Below are 21828 nucleotides of genomic sequence, written 5' to 3' on the forward strand. Positions count from 1 at the left end.
TGAATGTAAGAAAATGGTCCTTAGGTTCAACATATTAAAACCTTTTAGCAGCTTTATAGGGGTGGGGGAAATTATTGCTATACATGAGTCTACATGAGAAATATGTTAGAAATAACACAAAATAAAGAACTTGAAGATTTCTTCTTAATTATGATTCCAATGCATCAACTGGTGACTAAGCAAACTAAATTAAGCAACAAGTAGACTCATAAAAGTCATTGTTTCAAAGTTCACTGTTACTTTCCTGTTTAGTGGGTGATAGCTACTTCTCTGTAAGCATATAAAAGTAGATAAAAGTAAAAATGATATAAAGACTATAATTGATAGCCGGGCGTTGTGGTGGGCGTCTGTAGTCCCAGCTATTTGGGAGGCGGAAGCAAGAGAATTACTTAAACCCAAGAGTTTGAGGTTGCTGTGAGCTGTGATGCCATAGCACTCTACCAAGGGCGACATAGTGAGACTCTGCTTCAAAAAAGACTATACTCTAGTGGGCACTCACAAAACCAGGGCAGAGCTGGCGTAGATTTGTATTGTAGCTACTACATGAAAACTACACTGAAAAACACAGCACACTTACCTACTGCTTCTTTAATCCTGGACACCTACTGCAAAAACAGTCAAGTGTAGGGCAGCGCCTGTGGCTCAAAGGGGTAGAGCGCCGGTCCCGTATGCCGAAGGTGGCGGGTTCAAACCCAGCCCCGGCCAAAAGAAAAAAAAAAAAACAGTCAAGTGTAAAACATTATACAAATAATCTTTACAATGACTTGTCTGGCCTAAAAACCTTCCTAATAGTTAAATTAAACTCACTTCCTCCCCAGGCTTCCCTTCCACCGAGTACTGGGTATAGATCCGAGGATGCTGGAAATATGCTTCACTTCCCCACCAGGGTCTTGGTTATGTCATCAAGGCCTGGTTGTGGATCTGCTCTCAGCCTCGACAAACCCTGCGCCTCTTCCCTTTCCCAGAATGAGCACACTGGGTCTGTACTTCTTCCCGGCTGGCCTCCAACTCTTCTGCTTGCTTCCTCAAAATACTAAAACTCTTTCTACTGTCGTGGAGCCCTAATCTGAAAAGTGTGCTTTCTCTGCTCCTACACTCCGAAATGAGGGGGGGAGACAAGTGAGACTCCGTCTTAAAAAAAAAAAATTAAAAAGTACACAATTTTTTTTTTTTTGAGACAATCTCAAGCTGGTGCCCCGGGTAGAGTGCTCTGCTGTCATAGCTCACAGCAACTTCTAACTCCTGGGCTTAAGCGATTCTCTTGCCTCAGGCTCCCAAGTAGTTGGGGACTACAGGCACCTACCACAACACCCAGCTATTTTTTTTTTTGTTGCAGTTGTCATTATTGTTTGGCAGGCCCGGGATGGATTTGAACCCACCAGCTCCAGTGTTTGTGGCTGGCACGGTAGTCTGAGCTGATAATTTGCTTCTTTTTAAGAGTCAATTATTTCCCTAATTATTGGCCTATTTAGATTTTCTTTCTTCTTACATCTATTTTTCAAGAATATACGTATTTAAGTTTTCAAAATTGTTAGTGTTTGTTCATGCTATTCCTGTTTTTTATCCATAAAATTTTTTGTTGTTCTCAATATTATTTGTGCCTCTTTTACTTCTGAGGCGTTCTCTAGAGGCTCATTAATATAAAAATTGTTTATTTTTTCTAAGACTCATCTATTGGTTTGCTGATCATCTCCACATGATTATTTTATTTTCTATTTCTGTTCTTTATCATTTTCTTCTTTCTTTCATCTGTCCTTTTCCCAACTTCTTCAGTAATGCTTAACTACTATGAGCATTTCTTGTTCTTTCATAAATGCATTTAGGACTATAAATTTCCCCACCAAATTTTCACTGTGGATTTTCTCTAATCTGTGTTTTGACAAACATGAAAGTATATGTAGTGAAAATAAGATGGAGACAAGTAGGCTAGAATGGACATGGTATAACTGGTCTGGTCCATTTAAGTTTTGTCTGACTTTTACTCCGTGTCTCCCATTTTTATTATTTGATAAATTTATCTCCCATCTTAAAGATGCCTACTTTAAGTAGCTTAGGTAGATTGACTTAAAAAATTAACTTTTAAATTAGAATGTTATAATAGGTCACTGGGTTATACTAATAATTATTTAAAATAAGAGTTAATATAATCTTTACTTTAAACTTTCATATATAAACCTACAATTAAAAAAAAAAAAACAACAGAACAGTCTTAGAGAAACCATTCTCACTGTTCTCCAGAATCCCAGCCTTCTGACAAAGTTTGGTAGACCTATCCCCATCTCTACGTATTTGCTGACAGTAACAGGTGGCTGGACCCTCTTCGTCCAATAACAAACACAAACCAATGAAAATATAAAAGTTGTGGGGTTTTTTTTATTTTTTTTTGAGACAGAGTCTCAAGCTGTCACCCTCAGTAGAGTGCCATGGTGTCACAGCTCACAGCAACCTCAAACTCTTGGGCTTAAACAATTCTCTTGCCTCAGCCTCCCAAGTAGCTGGGACTGCAGGAGCCCGCCACAACACCCAGTTATATTTTTGTTGTTGCAGTTGTCATTGATTTTTTTTTTTTTTTTTTTAGCTGGTCTGGGCCAGGTTTGAACCTGCTAGCCTCAGTGTACGTGGCTGGCACTCTACCCACTGAGCTACAGGTGTCACCTGAAAATATAAAAGTTTTATCAACATAAATATTTCTGTGTCCCTTTTTTTTTTTTGAGAAAGTCTCAATTTCTCACCCTGGGTAGAGTGCTGTGGTGTCATAGCTCTTACCAACCTCAAACTCCTGAGCTCATGTGATTCTCTTGCCTCATCCTTTTGAGTAGCTGGGACTACAGATGCCCGCCACGCCTTGCTAATTTTTTAGTAAATAGGGTCTCATTCTTCCTCAGGCTGGTCTCCTCCTGAGCTCAGGTAATCCACGCACCTTGGCCTCCCAGAGTGCTAGGATTAAAGGCATGAGCCATTGTGCCGGCCTTTCTTTGTTCCTTTGTGGTCAAGTCTCTCCCACACGCACCTCTGAAATCACTAATCTGTTTTCTGTTCCTATAGTTTAGCCTTTACAAGACTGTCCTATAAATGGACCCATACAATATGTAGCCTATGAGTCTAGCCTTTTTCACTTAGAAAAACATACTTGAGGCTAGGCATGATGGCTCACGCCTATAATCCTGGCACTCTGGGAGGCCAAGGTAGGTAGATCACTTGAGCTCAGGAGTTCGAGGAGCTCGAGACCAGCAAGAGCAAGAGAACCCATCTCTATTAAAAATGAAAAACTGAGGCAAGAGACTCACTTGGGCCCAAGAGTTTGAAGTTGCTGTAAGCTATGACAGCACAGCACTCTACCAAGTGTGACAAAGTGAGACTCTGTCTCAAAAAATAAGAAAAAAAAGAAAAACATACTTGAGAATTAACCATCTTGTCATGTATACCAGTAGTATATTCCTTCTTATTAGTTACAATATTTGTACCATTCCATCGTAAAATTACTTTGTTTATACATTCCCCAGCTGGGGAATACCTAGGCTCTTTTAAGTTATTGGTAAACATGAAGGGAACAGCTATAAATATTTGCATACAGTTTAAAGTTGTTTACCATCTCAACCACAGCCCCTGTTGATTTTTGCAACCTTCCTCATCCTTGACAAATCGTTTAAAGTCAAAGACGAATTTCTGAAGTGTCTTCTTCCAGATGCCACTATAGGGCGGCTCCAGGTGGCTCAAAGGAGTAGGGCGCTAGCCCCATATGCTGGAGGTGACAGGTTCAAACCCAGCCCCGGCCAAAAACAAACAAACAAAAAAAAAACAGATGCCACTGTACACTCCCTGGTGACATCACCACAAGCCCAAGCAAGGTTCCTGATGAGTCTCAGATGTTGTAATCCTTCAGCAATGCATCAGCATCCTCTCAGTTGCAGCAGTAGTATGAGTGGAGGTCCTCCTTAGGAAGCATGCCTTAAAAGCTGCTGTAACTCCTAGTCCCTCTGGTTGATCAGATGAGTGGAGGGAGAAACAATTCTGATATTGGAATGAAGACCACCAGTAAGGGGAGGTATGGGAGCATTATCAACAATAAGCAAAATCTTGAGATACGTTATTCTCCTAACAGTACTACTTCATTTCGCTGGCACAGCAATTCAGGAGAGCATCTTGGAACAGAGGCTGAGTCGCCCATAATTTCTTAGTGCTCCTGTAGTACAAGATAGTGTGTTTACTGATGTACTTGAAGGTGCTACAGTTCTCACAGCACCAGATCATGAGGGGTTCAATTCATAGCCTGCTATCCTGCCCCGAAGGTTATCCTGTCCTTAGGAGGCTTGAAACCTGGCATTGACTTGGCTTCCTTATGAATGAAAATCATTTCAAGTATCCATTTCTAGAATGGAGAGGTTTTATCCATATTGAAGATTTGCTCTGGCAAATAATTTTCCTTCATAATCAGCTTATCTAGCTTCCAAAAATTCTTTAGCTACTTTCATATCAGCATTCACAGACTCAACACTCACTTTCGTATTATGTAATGTGAATTATGATTCTTAAATGGTTTAAACCAGCAATTCTCAACCTTTGGGTCGCAACCCACAGGAACCGTATTAAAGGGCCGCAGTATTAGGAAGGTTGAGAACCACTGGTTTAAACCACCGAGAGATAACAGTAAATTCAACAATGTATTGGGTCCATCCACTTCTTTGAATATCATGCTGCTGAGGAGAATACACTTTTGTGTCTGGTCCTAATCTAGGTCATTAGAAGTTTCTCCACGTCTGATATAGGCCCTTCTTGAATTTCTGTTAGTCTTATTGCCTTCAATGAAGCAGATCCTTTAACAGCTTCCATCACTTTGTTCTTGTTCTTAAAGAGCTTAGCTATGGTAGAATGGGGCATGCCTGCCTGGTGAACAATAACGTTCATTAAATTTCTACATTTACAGTCCCTAATCAATTTAATTTCATTTCCAGATCAGTCACTCAACTGTGGCCTCTTTCTGGTAACATTAGCCATGGATTTTTTTATACTAAGGGATATAAAGAGAGTAAATCAAGCATAAGAGAAAATTATATAATCAAGAGACAATGGTAAACATGAGATGCATGAGGCTGCTGCTGGGGTAACGTGGCTTACTGTTTTACAGCAGTTTTTTTGTTTGGTTGTTTTTTTTGTTTTGTTTTGTTTTGAGACAAGAGTCTCACTTTTTCGCCCTCAGTAAAGTGTCTTGGCATCGTAGCTCACAGCGACTCCTGGGCTCAAGCAATCCTTTTGCCTCAGTTTTTCATTTTTAGTAGAGATGGGGTCTCACTCTTACTCAGGCTGTTCAAACTCCTGAGCTCAAGCAATCCGCCCGCCTCAGCCTCCCAGAGTGCTAGGATTACAGACGCAAGCCACCGTGCCTGGCCAGGTTTTACAGTAGTTTTTATCCATAGAAGGAATACACTATAAAATAAGGATGAGTTCAGTAATACATAAACCAGTAACATAGTCGCTTATTATCAAGTATTATGTACTATACATAACTGTATGCGCTATGCCCTTATACATCTGGAAGAAAAGTAGGTTTACACTATCACCACAAATGCGAATAATTCATTGTGCTACATTAGGAAAGCTATGTCATTACCAGGTAACAAGAAATTTTTCAGCTCAATTATAATCCTACGGGACCACTGTCATATACATAGTCTATCATTGACTAAAACATCAATTTGTGGAGTGCAACTGCATATATCTTTTCTGAATTTGTGACTGGTTATTTTCTTAAAGATATATTTTGATGAACAGATAAAGTCTTCTTATCAATTTTTTTTCCTCTATGATCATTGCATTCTGTGTTCTAAGAAACTGTTGTCTACTTAAAATTTACAGATACTCTTCCATGTGTTTGTCTAAAATATATTTTCATTTTAGATTTTACGTTTAGATCTATGATCTAGTTCAAGTTAATTTTTGTGTAAGGGATGAGAAAGAAGTTGAGGTTGATTTTTTTTCTATAGGAATATTCAAAGGTTTCAGGAACCTTGAAACAAATGTCCTTTCCCTACTGAACTGACTTAATTCCTTATACAAAAAACTGACTATATAAGATTGGACCTATTTCTATGCTCTTTATTTACAAGTTCTCCATCTTGATTCTACCTTTTCAAGATGGACTGTTTTAAGTCCTTGGCACTTCCACATAATTTTAGATTCAGCTTGCCAATTTCTATCTAAAAGAACCTTTGAGATTATGAATTTGATTACATTAAATCTGAAGCACTGGTTTTAAGTAGCAAACAGGAGAAATTCTAAGGAGACTAAGGAAAGAGAAAGTAAAAAGGTAGTTTTTGATTACAAAATAAAACAGTATTCAAAAGTTCCATTAAATTTAACAAGTGGAAGTGAATCCCGCTGTGGTGGTTCGTACTTGTAATCCCAGTATTTGGGGAGGCCAAGAAGGAAGGATTGTTGAGGCCACGAGTTCAAGACCAGCCTAGCCAACACATCAAGCCCCTGAATCTGCAAAAAATAAGTTGGGTGTAGTAGTATGTGCCTCTAGCTACTTTAGAGGCTGAGGCAGGAGACGGCTTCATCCCAGGAATTTAAGGCTGCAGAGAGCTATGATTGTGCCACTGCCCTACAGCCAGGGTGACAGAATAAGATCCTATCTCTAAAGAAAAAAGAAATTAAAAAAGAAAATTAATAACAAGGAGGTCACTGGGGTCTTAATGATAGCTTTACTGCTTGGGTTAAAGAAGAAACCAGATTGAAATTAAATATCATTTCACACTTTCATTCTTAACAAAACCTGAATACCATCTTTCCTTTCTTACAGTTAAGTGTGGTCACTAAGAACTGGCTAAAGGAATGAATGAATCGATGTATCATGTGCAAATTCTGCAAAGTGTCCTTAAAATGTGTGTACCTTTCTTCAACCTTCTCTCTTCCCTCTTAGTAGAATGAGCAAGTGACAGCGGAGTGAAAGCAACCACCAAGCTAAGGATAGCAAAGCATAAGACAGAAGAATTCAAGCCCAGTGATCACGGAGCTGCTTCCATACGAGCAGCGCTCCGCCTACCTATGTAATCATATGCATATTTAAGCCCCATTTTTATATTTCTGTGTAATACAGCTGACTGTAATCTTAACATACCAGTTTTAAATATCTATATGCCAGTGATTTCAAAGTACCTCTGGCCACAACCTTTCTAGACTCACATACCAATAGCTATTGAACAATTCGACTTGGATGTCCAATAGGTCTTTCAAACAACTGTCTGAAATTCTTTTTCTCCCGAAACTCTTCCTCAGCTTATCTTCTCTATCACAATCAACTGAATGGTAAATGGTCTTTGTTTGCTCATATGCAAAATCCTTAGGTGTTGCCCTTAAATCCTTGTTTTCCCCTCACCCTATATCCAAACCATGCAAAATTTCTGTTCTCTATTATCAAAACATATTCCAAATCCATCCACTTTTCTCCATCTTCACTGCTACCATTTTATCCAGTTTAAGCTATCATCATCTCTAGTTTGAAGTAATGCAGCACCTCAACGGTGCTTTGTAATTTAAGAAATCATTCTCAGATTAAAAAGTTCAGGAGATGGATGGTAGTGATGGTTTTACAACAATCTGAATGTCACTGAACACCAACTTCAAAATGATTAAAATGGTAATTCTTTTTACATATTTTTTTGAGACAGTCTTTGTGTTACTCTTGGTAGAGTGCCATGGCATCACAGCTCACAGCAACCTCAAACTCTTGGGCTTAAGCCAGTGGTTCTCAACCTTCCTAATGCCGCAGTATATTTTCATTGCTACAAAGGAGTTGTGACCCGCAGGTTGAGAACTACTGGTTTAAGCAATTCTCTTCCCTCCGCCTCCCAAGTAGCTGGGACTACAGGCACCTGCCACAACACCTGGCTATTTTTTGTTGCAGTTGTCATTATTGTGTAGCTGGCCTGGGCAGAGTTCAAACCCACCACCCTTGGTGTATGTGACTGCCACTGTTAACCACTGTGCTATGGGCGCCGAACCTAAAATGGTAATTCTTATGTGTATTTTACTATAATAAAACAAACAGAAAAGGAAATTTTTCCTAGAGACAACAGTGTCCTGTATTTTTTCTGTCTTCCAGATGTGCCTCTCATATTTAGGTCTTTAATCTGGAAATTACTGTTGTGAATTTTCTTAAGAATCTTACCTTTGTCTGTATTCCATATGGATACCACATAACTCAGTATCATCTATTGAATAGTCTATGCCAGGCGTCCTCAAACTTTTTAAACAGGGGGCCAATTCACTGTCCCTCAGTCCGTTGGAGGGCCGGACTATAGTTTAAAACAAAAAACTATGAACAAATTCCTATGCACACTGCACATATCTTATTTTGAAGTAAAAAACAAAACGGGAACAAATACAATTCACACCACTTCATGTGGCCCACGGGCCAGTTTGAAGACTCCTGCTCTATGCTTTTTCCCCTGCTCAGTAATGCCACTTAGTGGTATGCTAAGCTCCCAGTGTTTGCAGGCTCTCTATTTTGTTTCCTGAGTCTATTTTTCTACCCCTGAACCATTATCATACTGTCTTAAATTATCACAGCCTTGTACTATGTATTAAGCTTTACATCTGGCAGACAAAGGCCTTATTTTTCTTCTTAGAAATTGACTTAGCTGTTTTCTGTCCTTTGCCTTCTCATATAATAAATTCTAGGTTCAGCACGTCTAGTTCCATAAAACCATATAATGATTTTAATCTGCATTGCATTGAATTTGTAGACCTGGAGAAAACTCACATCTTTTAGATTTTGAGTCTTCTCATCCATGAACATGATACATCTCACCATTAACTTGGGTCTTCTTTTATGTGTTCCATTAGAGCAGTATAGTGTTCTTCCTAAAAGACTATACAGCTTTAGTTTGATTTTTTTTGGAGGGGGGGGGACAGTCTCACTGTGTTCCCCAGGATAGAGTGCTATGGAGTCTAAATAGCTCACAGCAACCTCAAACTCTTTGGGTTCAAGTGATCCTCATGCCTCAGTTTCCCAAATAGCTGAGACTACAGGTACCCACCACAATGCCCAGGTAGTTTTTCTACTTTGAGGAGGGACGGGGTCTCACTCTTGCTCAAACTAGTCTCAAATGTCTGAGCTCAAGCAATCTGCCCTTCTTGGCCACCCAGAGTGCTAGGATTACAGACCCGAGCCGCAGGTGCCCTGACCCAAAGTGTCCTTTCTTTTTCTTCTTGCCTGTGTTCTCCTCCTTGACCATCTCATCGGGTCTTCACATTGAATGTCACTTTTGAGCTCCACATGTTGCTTGTGCATGAAAGACCTTCTGAGTAAGCTGAACACCACCTCTCAAATTGAACAGATTTACCTCTCATCTTCGCTTCAAAACCTGCTTTTTTCCCTGTTTCTCCAAATTACCCAGATTTAAAACCATTTATTCACCAAACATTGTCGTGTACCTGGAATGTACCAGACACTACTCTAGACACTTGAGGTTACAATGGTGAACAAGTAACAAATTTTATGGGGGCATAGAGTTACTAAAACCTGGTAGAAGGTACCAGATGGTGATGTGATAAGGAATGACTGACAGGAAAGGTTATTTTGGTTAGGGGGTGTCAGAAATGGCCTTCAGGAAGATCTCTGAATAACAAATGCTTCTATATACACATAGTAATTCACTAGGAATTTTAATAATAAAAAATACTATTCATAACAACACTGAAAACTAAAGGTTTTTAGAAGACCAGACTTCAAGGGCGAGGATCCCTTGAGCTCAAGAGTTGGAGACCAGCCTGAGCAAAAGCAAGACCCCGTTTCTACTAAGAATACAAAAATTAGCCAGACGTGGTGGGGCGCCAGTAGTTCTAGCTATTCCGGAGGCTGAAGCAGGACGTTCACTTCAAACTACGAGTTTGAGGTTGCTCTAAGATGGGCTGACGCCACTGCGCTCTAGCCTGGGCGACAGAGTGAGAATGAATGGATAAAAGAGAAAAAAGGATAACTGGGAACAAGTATGGAGACAATTTGTAAAAAAGAGAGTGCAACAATATTTCCACCAGTTGGGCAAGACATGAGGGATCTAAAGATGTAAATAAATGGAAGAGCAGGGTTCCGAAGAGAGCACTTGAACGCACGAGATAATAAAGCAGCATGAGCTTAATTAGAGAAGTACAATTAAACCTAAGGAACAGAAATCAAGAACCTCATATCTCAACTAGTTCCAATAACTACTGTGTGCTCTATTAAATCACAGATCAGAATTGGGAAAAGAGATTAATTTCAAAACCTCCTGGGATTTTTCGCTTTAAAATGACCGTTGCTGGGTTTAGAGATCTATGAGCATTCAATCTATTCCACCTCCCTGGTCAGAGAGAGCAAGAAGCGGTGGTCTGGAAGGCGCAGGTTCGACTGCGGCTGTTTCCTACTCCTTGGCATTCTCTTTCCAGGGGGATGAACCGGTGGGTGCTCTCCGCAGGGGCTGACGGGGAAAGAAGAGTCAGGCTCGCGAGGACCAGAGTGAGGCCCTCACGCCCCGCCGAGGGTCAGAGGGTCGATTGGGGGCCGCGCGCCCTCATTGGGGCGCCCCGGCAGTGCCCGGTCCCCCCTCCACTGCCCGCCGCGCCCAGCTGCGCGACACCTTCATCCGCCCCCACGAGCCCAGCCTCCCCTTCCTACCTGTCAGCTCGCAGGCTGGGCCGGCCCCCAACCGCTCACTCGGGCCCCCCTCAGCCGGGGTATCCCCCCCAATCTCCACAGCTCCCACCCGCGCCCTCCACCCAGCTGCGGTCAGCACGTGACCCCGCCTCCTCTGCCCGGCCCACGCCCACCTCCCCCGCACGCTCCTCCCATGAGCGCGTCCCGGGCGCGATGACGTATCGGCGCAGGCGCACTCTGTCGGCGACGGCGAGGCGCAGCTGGGCAGTAGGCGGAGGTGTGTGGTGAGCGTGGCAGTGATTGTGGAAAGTGGCGTGCAGGGAGGACGGTGGGGTCTGGAGGCAAGCTAGGAGAAGACAATGCTAGAAGCCTATCCTCCGGGTGCTGGGTTACGAAGCAGTGTCCCGCACCTTTCCTGGCCGGGACGGGCAGCTCAGTCTTGGGTTTCTGTGGGGGCGGCGCGCCCGGCGCCCAGGTTTGGAAGTGAAAGGATTAAGTTGGCGGACGCGGTAGTTTCCTTCGAGCGTAGAGCCTCGGGGACGAGGTTCGTTAGCGAAGGGACAGAAGTTCAGGAGGTCTAGCTCGTCCTTTTTTTTTTTTCTTGACCAGGAGCTATGGCGTAATCTCTTCAACCGGTTTCTTCCTTTGTGCAATGAGGTGGTTGGCCTTGGTTTGTAATTTTTGTGGCCCCTTTCAGAACTACGGTGCTGTGATGCCTGCCTCCCGGGAATTAGGCTTGTATAATTCCCCTGAATGGGAAAAGAAAGCCTTTGAATAATGAGTGTGTTTTACACCTGGGTTGGGGACACCGTTGTGGAGTTAATGCTGCTTGTTCTCGTCAGTATTAATTGTAGGTAGGATTTGTTTGCAAGTAAGATTTTTTTCATTATTTACTATTTATTCCAACTAGATTCATTTTAATTTTGTTAAGAGATTAGAATATTTGTTTTTGTTTTTCTTTTTAGAGACAGTCTCACTTTGTCGTCCTCCGTAGAGTGCTGTGCCATCACAGCTCACAGCAACCTCCAGCTCTTGGGCTTTGGGGATTCTCTTGCCTCAACCTCCCGAGTAGCTGGGACCACAGGCGCCGGCCACAACGCCCGGCTTTTTGTTGCAGTTTGGCGGGGCCAAGTTCGAACCCACCACCCTCGGTATATGGGGCCGGCGCCCTACTCACTGAGCCTCAGGTGCCGCCAAGAATGTCTATTTTTAATGTTTTGTCTATCATAGACCTCTTTAACCTTTTTTTTTTTAATTTTTTTTATTTTTAATTTCAGCGTGCTTGTTCATCTTTGTTTGAAGTACTCCTTTTTTGTTGATTTTCTTCTTTCTCCTGCGGTGCTGGCTGTTTTTGATGTTGTTGGTAGAGACGGGTCTTACTCTGGCTCACTGCTGCTCATATGGGTTTTGAACCTCTGAGCTCAGGCAATCCACCCGCCTCGGCCTCCCACAGCGCTGGGACTACAGGCGTGAGCTACCACGCCCAACCTCTTTAACCTTGACATTTAATATTTGCCTCATTTCAGAGGTAAATCTCCGAGGTATATTGAAGTTTATGTTTTTGAATTGTATGTCATCTTATCCTTTTTATTAGCATTCTTGAGGTCATCTGCACCTTCTGACTGGGAAAAGATGGTCAACGTCTTGAAAGGAGTGCTTATAGAATGGTTAGTAGTTTTGATTCTTTCAGAGTTTTTAATTTATGTATCGAATCTTGATTTACATGTATACCTTTTCTAAAATCCCATCCATTGTTTTGTTTTGAAGACATGCATGAAAGCAAGTCTTTCGGTTTTGTCAACTTCAGTGTTCTTATTTAACAAATGTGATAGATTCTATTGCTAAGTTTCTTCCTAGTACAGATTTCAGTCTCTTTATTGATGTAATTGGCATTATGATCAGAGGCAGTATATTTATTAGATTAGTCCTCTTTAGAGGAACAATGCTTGTATTCTCAAACCATCATGATTTAACTGGAATTTTAGGGCCTGCAAGAGTTCAGGAACTTGCTTATGTCTTCACCAGTATGAACTGTAGGCTTTTACAAAGAGAAAGAAAAACAAGGGAGCCAGTCGAGGAAGGTTTCCTGAACTCCTTCACACACACACATTCCAAAGGAGAAACTGGAAACTGTAATGGGCAGAGTTGTTTTTCAAAGTAATCCAACATGTAGGGCTTAGTAATCAGCCAGTTTTAAAATCTGAGCTGCTGATCAGTCTTGCTCAGTCTCTGTTTGCTTATTACCCCATCAGTAATTCTTTCTTATCTTGCCCTATGGACACTCTTGTTGTCTGAAAATACATTTCTTTACTCCTAATATGAGCCATTGCAGGGTTATATAATGGTATTGTTTACTCTGATGGCAAGGCTAGGAGAGAGCAGCAAGACCAAACCTTATGAGACTTCCAACATTTAGAGAAGCACTATCCAATAGAAATATAACGTGATTCACATACAGGTAGTCTTAAATTTGTTAGTAGCCACATTAAAAAGACTTAGGCCTGGCTTGGTGCCTGTATCCCAGTGGTTAGGGTGCTGGCCACATGCACCGGGGATGGTGGGTTCGAACCCGGCCCGGGCCTGCTAAACGACGACAACAACAACAGTAAAAAAAGAAGAAAAAAAAATAGCTGGGCATTGTGACAGGCACCTGTAGTCCCAGCTACTTGGGAGGCTAAGGCAAGAGAATAGCTTAAGCTGAGGAATTTGAGGTTGCTGTGACGCCATGGCACTCTACAGTCTCACAAAGTGAGACTGTCTCAAAAAAAAAAAAAAAAAAAAAACCAAAAAAACACGGACTTAGGCCTAAGAAATAACATAGATTCGTAAAGGATATGGCTAGCGCTGTTATTATCCTTCCCAATCAGGTACACATATTGGGATGATTGATAAGTGATAAAGTCCTTTAGTTTCTCTCATACTATATTCAATGCCAAGGAAAAGATTGTTATTAACATGGTATTAGCGTGAGTCTGGTAATTACCTCAGAACATGCACAGATTGTATGAAGCATTTAGGTGTCCTGGAGTATAGAATTTGGTAGGTCTGGGATTTAGAAGCACTCCACTCAAGCATTTCCTAAAACTGCGTCCACTAGCCCAGTAATTCTGTCTTTACGTTCCAGTCCCATCACAGTACAGGGTAACATATAATAGCTTATGTAGTGCTGTTCTATGTATTCCACCCAGGCAACCATCGAAATATTTCTCAAACTAATACGGCATAGTTGAAGGATGGAGTGTTTTAATAAGACTCGTGTCTTAGATTGGCTTAACTTCATGACATGTTTAAACTCAATTACTATGGCAGTGGCCATATAGGCCCAGCATCAGTGTATTGAAAAACAAAAACACTTGCATATAATAAAATAAATAATAATAAAATTCTGATCCCATATCAAAATCAACATCTAAATGAAAAATGTTTATGCTCATAAATTTGCATTTTCACGTCAAAACAAGCTTGATTAAAACTTTTCTTTGTTGGGATCCACCATGAACTGCCAGGCTCACACCAAGCATTTTCCCAAATTGAGCCAACCACACCAGTTACCAAAGCAAGCAGCATATGCCCAACTTACATTTGTGTCCAAGTCCAAGTGCTGGAGCAGACCTCTGGTGTTAGTTACAATTACTACAGTTGGTTTGGCAAGTGCTTCAGCAAGGAAGATTTGTAGCAGAGGTGCAAATTCCAACCAGTTTATAGCACAATGGAAAAGAATCTGGAGAAAGTGTATTATTAGACCCTGTCTAATATTTATGGGTTTGAGAAGCAAGTAAGAAGAACTGAGACAAAACAAGTCTAGTTATTTTTCTATTCTTCAGAGCATTTATAAATAAATCTTAATCTTTTTAGTATGGCCGTGTTCACTGAAGTTTCCCAGGTACCCAAAACGGTGTCTGAGCACTTGGTTTGTTAGATTCCTTTTGTCTTGCCACCCTTAAAGTAAAATGGAATAGCCCTGTTTTCATTCAGACAAGACTATTCCAGGCCCTCCATGTTTCACAACAAAATGTCCCTTAAACTTTCTTTTTTAAATATAGTCTTTTTGAATCATTACAGATTATGTACATTTATAGTACATGCTTGAGAATTCATTCTCAAATTGACTTATTTCCATTCTTTAAAAATTCAAGGTAGATAGTGCATGTGGCTCAGTGAGTAGGGCACCAGCCCCATATACCGAGGGTGGCAGGTTCAAACCTGGCCCCAGCCAAACTGCAACAAAAAAATAGCTGGGCGTTGTGGCAGGCGCCTGTAGTCCCAGCTACTCAGGAGGCTGAGGCAAGAGAATCACCTAAGCCCAAGAACTGGAAGTTGCTGTGAACTGTGACGCCACAGCACTCTGCTGAGGGTGACAAAGTGAGACTGTGTCTCTCATGAAAAAAAAATTCAAGGTAATTGCTATTAAAGAGTTATTTCAATGTCTTACTAACCCGTCATTCTTCTGAACCATCTCAGTTGTCAGTTAGCAGCACTTGCATAAGTATGGAGAATACCATAAGTGTTCAAGATGAACAACACATATTTGAGGGCGGGGAGTAGAATACAAAAGTATTGTTTATATGGCCAGTTTAATTTATTCGAGGAAAGACTTGGCGCCCGAAGCTCAGTGAGTAGGGCGCCAGCGACATACACTGAGCCTGGCAGGTTCAAGACCAGCCTGGGCCTGCTAAACAATTGACAACTGCAACCAAAAAGTAGCCAGGCGTTGTGGCAGGCGCCTGTAGTCCCAGCCACTTGGGAGGCTGAGGCAAGAGAATCGCTTAAGCCCAAGTGTTTGAGGTTGCCGTGAGCTGTGACTCTATGGCAGTCTACGGAGGGTGACAAAGTGAGACTCTGTCTCAATAAAAAAAAAAAAATTATTTGAGGAAAAAGGGAAACCCAATACATCAAACTTTTTAAGCCATCGCACCCCGCCTAACACATCCAACTTTTAATTTTGTGTCCGATGATGTTAAGCTTGATTTAAAGGCACTTTGAGAAAAAACATTAAGCCATTTGCAGTGGAGATGTTTGAAAAGATGGCCGAAATAGTGAAGATAATGTGCAAACGGCATAACTTCTGAGAGTACTGGTGTGGTGATGCATCACAAATTTGAGCCCCACAGAGTGCTTGGTTTCGGTGGTTTAGCTTGTATTTCATTGAAATGATGTAAATTTATTCCACTTAGAGATAACCAGTTTTCATAACCACTTAACCCTTGCTACCTTTTTTTTTTTCTTTTTTTTTTTTTTTGTAGAGACAGAGTCTCACTGTACTGCCCTCGGGTAGAGTGCCGTGGCGTCACACGGCTCACAGCAACCTCTAACTCCTGGGCTTACGCGATTCTCTTGCCTCAGCCTCCCGAGCAGCTGGGACTACAGGCGCCCGCCACAACGCCCGGCTATTTTTTTTGTTGTTGTTGCAGTTTGGCCGGGGCTGGGTTTGAACCCACCACCCTCTGTATATGGGGCCGGCGCTCTACTCACTGAGCCACAGGCACCGCTCACCCTTGCTACCTTTCATACCTCTTGGTAGCTGCCAGTTACTGAGAGTAGATGGTGTCCTCTGTGAATGCACTGAGCTCAGACAATAACAAGATGATCCGTCACATATGAACCGCAATTTTATTATGTCCTCTTTGTCCTCAAGTTTGTTTTAAAGTGCCAACAGAAAACAATTGTTTGTCTTACTGTGTAAATATATCATCCTAAGAAACCTCTGAGTATGTGATTTTTAGAGAATATATTGAGGTTCTTATGGGATCTGGAGGGGGCATTGAGTACCCAGGTCACCAGGTGAGTCCTTGTCCCTCATTTTTAGGGAGAAGAGAAAATACCTTCTCCTACAAAGAAGGAGTGCTCCCCCATGCCCATCACAGCTGTCCACTCTTAAATTGTTCTTTTCTTCCCCTGCTTTATTTGTATAGGCAAGGAAAACGTCAGGGAAACAGTTGAGTTAGAGAAGCTATAATTTTGGTTTCCTTGTCCTCTGGGCCTCTTCATTGTCTTTTCTGTAATATTTTCTAGGAAGTATCCTGTTAAACCTGTTTCATCACCCCCAAGTTCCTTGTAGAATTCCTCTTTAAGCACTTTAATTTTTTATTTCTCCTTTTGTTCTTTCTTAGTAATTGACAAATTGTTTACCTCAATGAAATTTCTCAATGTATAAGTGTGTACTGTTCTACAAAAAATTTTTTTAGTTTAAATTTCAAAATTAGGGAATTGCTGAAAATGTGAATTTTAACATTTTCTTTATCTGCTTAAGTCTGTGGCCATTATACTTTCTCTGTTCCTAAAAGACCCTGTTTGCTGGGTGCGGTGGCTCACGCCTGTAATCCCAGCACTGTGGGAGGCTGAGGAGAGAGAATTGCTCGAGCTCAGGAGTTCGAGACTCGTCTGAGCGAGAGTGAGACCCCGACTCCTAAAAAAATTAAAAAACCCAGCTGGGCGGCTTCCGGAGGCTGAGGCAGCGGGGTCCCCGCAGCCCGAGTCTGAGGTTGGGGTGAGCTACCACGCCCACTGCACTCTGCTTAGGGGCACAGGGTGGGACCCTGTCTCAACAAAAAAAAAAGCAAAGACCCTGTTTATCTTCCATCACTGGCTGTTGTACCATTCTGATTGATCTCATGTTGCTGTTTGCCTTGAGATTCTCCTTTTCATTATATCCTCTATCCCTGCCTTTCATCTGTGTCAGTGACCTAAGACACCACAGACTCCTAAGTCATCCCATGTCTTATGGACTCTTGTTATCTACAGCTCAGTTCATCTGCTTTTTAAAATTCCATCTCCTGCCCATTGCCCTTCTGCCACCCACCTGGCCCCCCGTCCTTCCACCTCACCTTCCGGAACATAGTGAGATAGCAGCAGCAGCCCCTGTATCCTCAGCCACTTTGACCACTCCTTTACCTTCCACCTACCCTTTTTCCCTTCTTCTATGATAAATTTGGCTTTCTCCTGAGCACAGTGCTGCTCCTACAAACCTTATCAACTGGTGACTTTTTTCCTCTAATACTTCTGGTAGAATGGGCCATGAATGGGATAGGTATCTACCTTGCTCCTCATTGCCCCTTCCAGAAATTCTCCCTTCTCTTCCATACATACGCCCATACGAATCCCAGCCATTGGGATTAGACTGTCCATTAATCCTCCCCCTCCTCTCCCTCATCTTCAAACAACGAAGTCTTTCCTGAAGGTTTGCCTGTTTGGCAGCTTACCTCTGAAGTCCTTGTCATGATTTAGGGGTTTTGTGAGAGAGACATTGGCTGTAAATCTATGCTGCCCACCCTGAAATTGTATCCTTTCCCTTATAGCTACCCTGTTCATTCCAAACTAAAACCACACATAAATAAAATTGTATTTGAATCTCTTCTTTAAGCTTGGTATTCTCAAAGCTTTTTTGTTAGGATTTCCTTCAAAGATTCTGAATAGTAGTCCAGACTAATAGGGTTCACAAGTAAGGAAGGAAAAAAGAATTGAGGTACCTACTACAATTGAGCCAAACACAGTCCTTGACATTTATTTCCTTTAATTTCCATAACAATTCTATCGTGTAGGCTCACTTTTATAGTTGGGAACAGAGGCTCTAGGAGATTAAGTACATATTCAAGGTCACACAAGTAAGTGATGAAGCTGATGTTGAATCCAGATCTGACCTTTCTGGCTGTACATCCCACCTTATCAAAGTGACTGCTTAACTGGTTTTATAAATTAATTTGTCACTGGCAAGATGTTAAACAGCTATTGATTTCTTAAATGTAATGGTCATGGGTAAGTAAGGAAATTTCATTTTTTAAATCAGTTAAGAAAGCTGTGATTCGGGCGGCGCCTGTGGCTCAGTCGGTAAGGCGCCAGCCCCATATACCGAGGGTGACGGGTTCAAACCCGGCCCCGGCCAAACTGCAACCAAAAAATAGCCGGACGTTGTGGCGGGCGCCTGTAGTCCCAGCTACTCGGGAGGCTGAGGCAAGAGAATCGCTTAAGCCCATGAGTTGGAGGTTGCTGTGAGCTGTGTGAGGCCACGGCACTCTACCGAGGGCCATAAAAGTGAGACCCTGTCTCTACAAAAAAAAAAGAAAGCTGTGATTCTAGGCCCTACTAACTTCAACACTTTGAATATTTTTTTGTTTCAATTATCAGTGACATAACTCTTTACGAATCTTACCATTGGCCTCTTTCTCTTAAAGTTGCACTAACAGTTCTAAAATGAAGCCTTGACACTTGTGGAGAGGAAATGAGGTTTTAAGTTAACAATTCAGAACTTTAAAAATCATTCTAAAAATTCTACTTGGTCAAGTCTCTGTGGTGTGATTTGATAACAAGGTATCTTATAATCTTGTGTTTATCTCTACAGTGACCCCGCCATGAAGCAGTTTCTGTTGTACTTGGATGAGTCCAATGCCCTGGGGAAGAAGTTCATAATTCAAGACATTGATGACACTCACGTCTTTGTAATAGCAGAGTTGGTTAATGTCCTCCAGGAGCGAGTGGGTGAATTAATGGACCAAAATGCATTTTCTCTTACCCAGAAGTGAAAATATTAGATACTGACCACTTAGGAATTATAAGCAGCAAATGTGAAAAACTCACCACTTGGTATCTTATTGTGACTGATTAGACTTAGAGGATTGCTCAGGAGTCTCCTATGGGAAAGACTAAGGCTCATTTGTCAAGAAAAATGCCTCCTGAGCTGATTTTGTTGTACCCTAGAATTTAGAAAAAAGAAAGAAAGAAAACTTTAACAGTTGGCTGTAATATGGCTTGTTATCCCTTATTAAAATATAAATGTCAATATTTTTCAGCCTTTTTAATACCAATTTAATACTTTAAGACTATAATGGAGTGTTTATAAATTACCACTGTAATGTAGGTCTTTATTTTGCTGTTCCTGTTAATGTCTGTGGGGTTTTGTAGTGTGGATGTGGTTGTTTTATTTCATTAGAAACTTCATAAATTCCCTGGGTAGATGAATATGCCAGGGTAGGAACTTCGGTAATATTTGTGTCACAGATATCTGCATACCAGCCAGCTCTGTTGGTGAAGATGTAACTTCCTGTTGCTACATGTAGATTGCAGTTTGCATTCTCTCACATTTTTAATATGGTGTTTTTAAAGTGCAGAGGGTTAGAAACAACCAAATGGGAAAGGCATGTGTGCTGCTTTACATCTTTAGTTTTTCCTTGTTTTAATCTTGTTCGTGACATTATGAAGAAATCAGTTTTGTGCCTTTTCCCTATGACAATCCCTATTAAACTTAAGAAAGAAAGATAGGAATAGATGGAAGCAAAGTCAGCCTTGCTGGAAGCAACATATTAGATTAAAAACCATTGCCTATACTTTACAATTGATCGGAGGTAGAAACAATAACACTGGTGTCTTGGGTCCCCTCCTGAAGATAATGTCATTGGCATGGGTTCCTGTGAGGGGACTTTTCAAAGAGAAAAGAACTTCGTGATACTATGTGGAATCTTACCAAACCGTGTTTACCTGCTTCCTTACGGTATGTTTACTCAACACACTATGTACCATTTTCACTTACTGATACATGACTGAATCTGAACATTTCCACAGTTAGGTGTATTTATCATGATTCTTCCTAACTCAGTCCACACAATTTGTTCCTGCATAGCAGTGTAAACAATTTGGATGAGTTACTGGCACCTCTGCTGCTAAAACATGTTAAATAAAAGATGTTTCTTCAGGATTCCCAACTACTTTTAGTTGCCTCTTGTATTTCAGACGGGGCTATGTTAATTTTTAGTCTGCCTCAGCGTTTGTCACCTTATTTGCCCAACTAAAAATGAACAGGAAATACCCAAGTGACATTTTATCTGGCCTTTATTACTTGGAATCTGGCATACTTCAGATGTCCAGAATCATAAACAGTGGCTGCTTGGCACTGGAGAAATTTTTTAAAATTTTATTTTTACTCAAGTCCTAGATATGCATATTATGTAATATTAACTTAAAGTTCCCTAATTGCATAAAAGAGTCATATTTTAATTTATGGAAGGTAGCTGACCAGTTAAGAGATACCTATGCACTAAAATTGTGATGTTTAGAGTTAACACTTGATAAGGTTTTGGGCAGTATTTTAAGATAGGGTTTTGCCCTGTCACCCAGACTGGGGTGCAGTAGTACAGTCATAATTCACAGCCTCAAAACTTCTGGGTTCAAGTGGTCGTTATACCTCATCCTTTCAAGTAGCTAGTACTACAGGGCATGTGCCACCATGTCCAACTTTTTTTTTTTTCTTTTTTTTTTGTAGAGACAGAGTCTCACTTTATTGCCCTTGGTAGAGTGCCATGGCGTCACACAGCTCACAGCAACCTCCAACTCCTGGGCTTAGGCGATTCTCTTGCCTCAGCCTCCCGAGTAGCTGGGACTACAGGCACCCGCCACAATGCCCGGCTATTTTTTTGTTGCAGTTTGGCCGGGGCTGGGTTTGAACCCGCCACCTTGGCATATGGGGCCAGCGCCCTACCTGCTGAGCCACAGGCGCCGCCCACATGCCCAACTTTTTTAAAAAAAAATGTTTTTCTTAGAGACAGGGTCTCACTATGTTGCCCAGGCTGGTCTCAAACTCCTGTCCTTAAACACTAGGATTATGGGCATTAAGTCATCATGCCTGTCATTTAAAAATACTGTATCACGTCAAAAATTCTTTATACTCCAACTGTGAAATTTAGTGTGATGATTTTAAAATTCTAGGACTCATTTATGCACATCACAGTTGATAGAAAAGGTATGATGAGAAATTAGTTTTGGTGAACAGTAACTGAAAATTACTGATGATGGACAACAAAGACTACTGTCCTTTATTTCTGATAGACATTATAGGTAGTATTCACAATTATTGATTTCATTTCTCTCAATGTTAGCTATTACAGAGGTGATTTGATCATAATTATGCTTTTTCTTCAGAAGTTGGCAAATAAACACATTAAACTTAGAAAAGAAACTGGGAATAAAAAGCTAAAAGAATAATGAATCGTTCTATCAATAAACTTAACAGAAACAGTATATTTTCAAGGAGAAATGCCATTTGCAAAAATAATCTTAAATGTACATAGCTCTATTTCATTTGCAGCAAAGAACACTGAAAGTTCTATTGATGAGATTATTGCATGAGCTTTTTTGGAGCACTGTTCTCAAGCTAGGCAAGTGGTCAGAGCACTGACTAGATCCACACTGCTTGAGTCTAAGTGTTGGAT

The 21828-nt window shown here is 41.3% G+C and overlaps 2 protein-coding genes across 10 annotated transcripts in view; one reads left to right on the plus strand and one right to left on the minus strand.

Moving 5' to 3' along the window:
• The window catches only part of SERAC1 (serine active site containing 1), a 45962-nt gene extending 35193 nt beyond the window's left edge, over positions 1 to 10769 (minus strand). Inside the window, exon 1 of one of the 5 annotated variants that reach the window (XM_053592775.1) lies at positions 10655 to 10769. The gene's annotated coding sequence lies outside the window, so the exon portion shown is untranslated. Of the gene's footprint in view, positions 1 to 577; positions 6722 to 10654 lie in introns of those variants that run through there. The other 4 variants (XM_053592777.1, XM_053592774.1, XM_053592776.1 and 1 more) reach the window with 4 other exon arrangements.
• Positions 10770 to 10861: 92 nt separating this feature from the next.
• On the plus strand, positions 10862 to 19406 carry GTF2H5 (general transcription factor IIH subunit 5). Of its 5 annotated transcripts, none has more exons than XM_053592779.1 (3): positions 10862 to 10910; positions 12228 to 12300; positions 18969 to 19406. In XM_053592779.1, the coding sequence occupies exons 2-3, from the start codon at positions 12266 to 12268 to the stop codon at positions 19147 to 19149; spliced, it is 216 nt and encodes a 71-aa protein (XP_053448754.1). In that variant the 5' UTR covers positions 10862 to 10910; positions 12228 to 12265; the 3' UTR covers positions 19150 to 19406. The 5 variants fall into 5 exon arrangements, with proteins under 5 accessions (XP_053448754.1, XP_053448758.1, XP_053448757.1 ...); XM_053592783.1 differs by having other exon boundaries at positions 10895 to 10917; XM_053592782.1 differs by lacking the exon at positions 10862 to 10910 and adding an exon at positions 10953 to 10974.
• The last annotated feature ends 2422 nt before the right edge of the window (positions 19407 to 21828 follow it).

The sequence above is a fragment of the Nycticebus coucang genome, chromosome 5 (genome assembly GCF_027406575.1).
Source record: "Nycticebus coucang isolate mNycCou1 chromosome 5, mNycCou1.pri, whole genome shotgun sequence".
Lineage (NCBI taxonomy): Eukaryota > Metazoa > Chordata > Mammalia > Primates > Lorisidae > Nycticebus > Nycticebus coucang.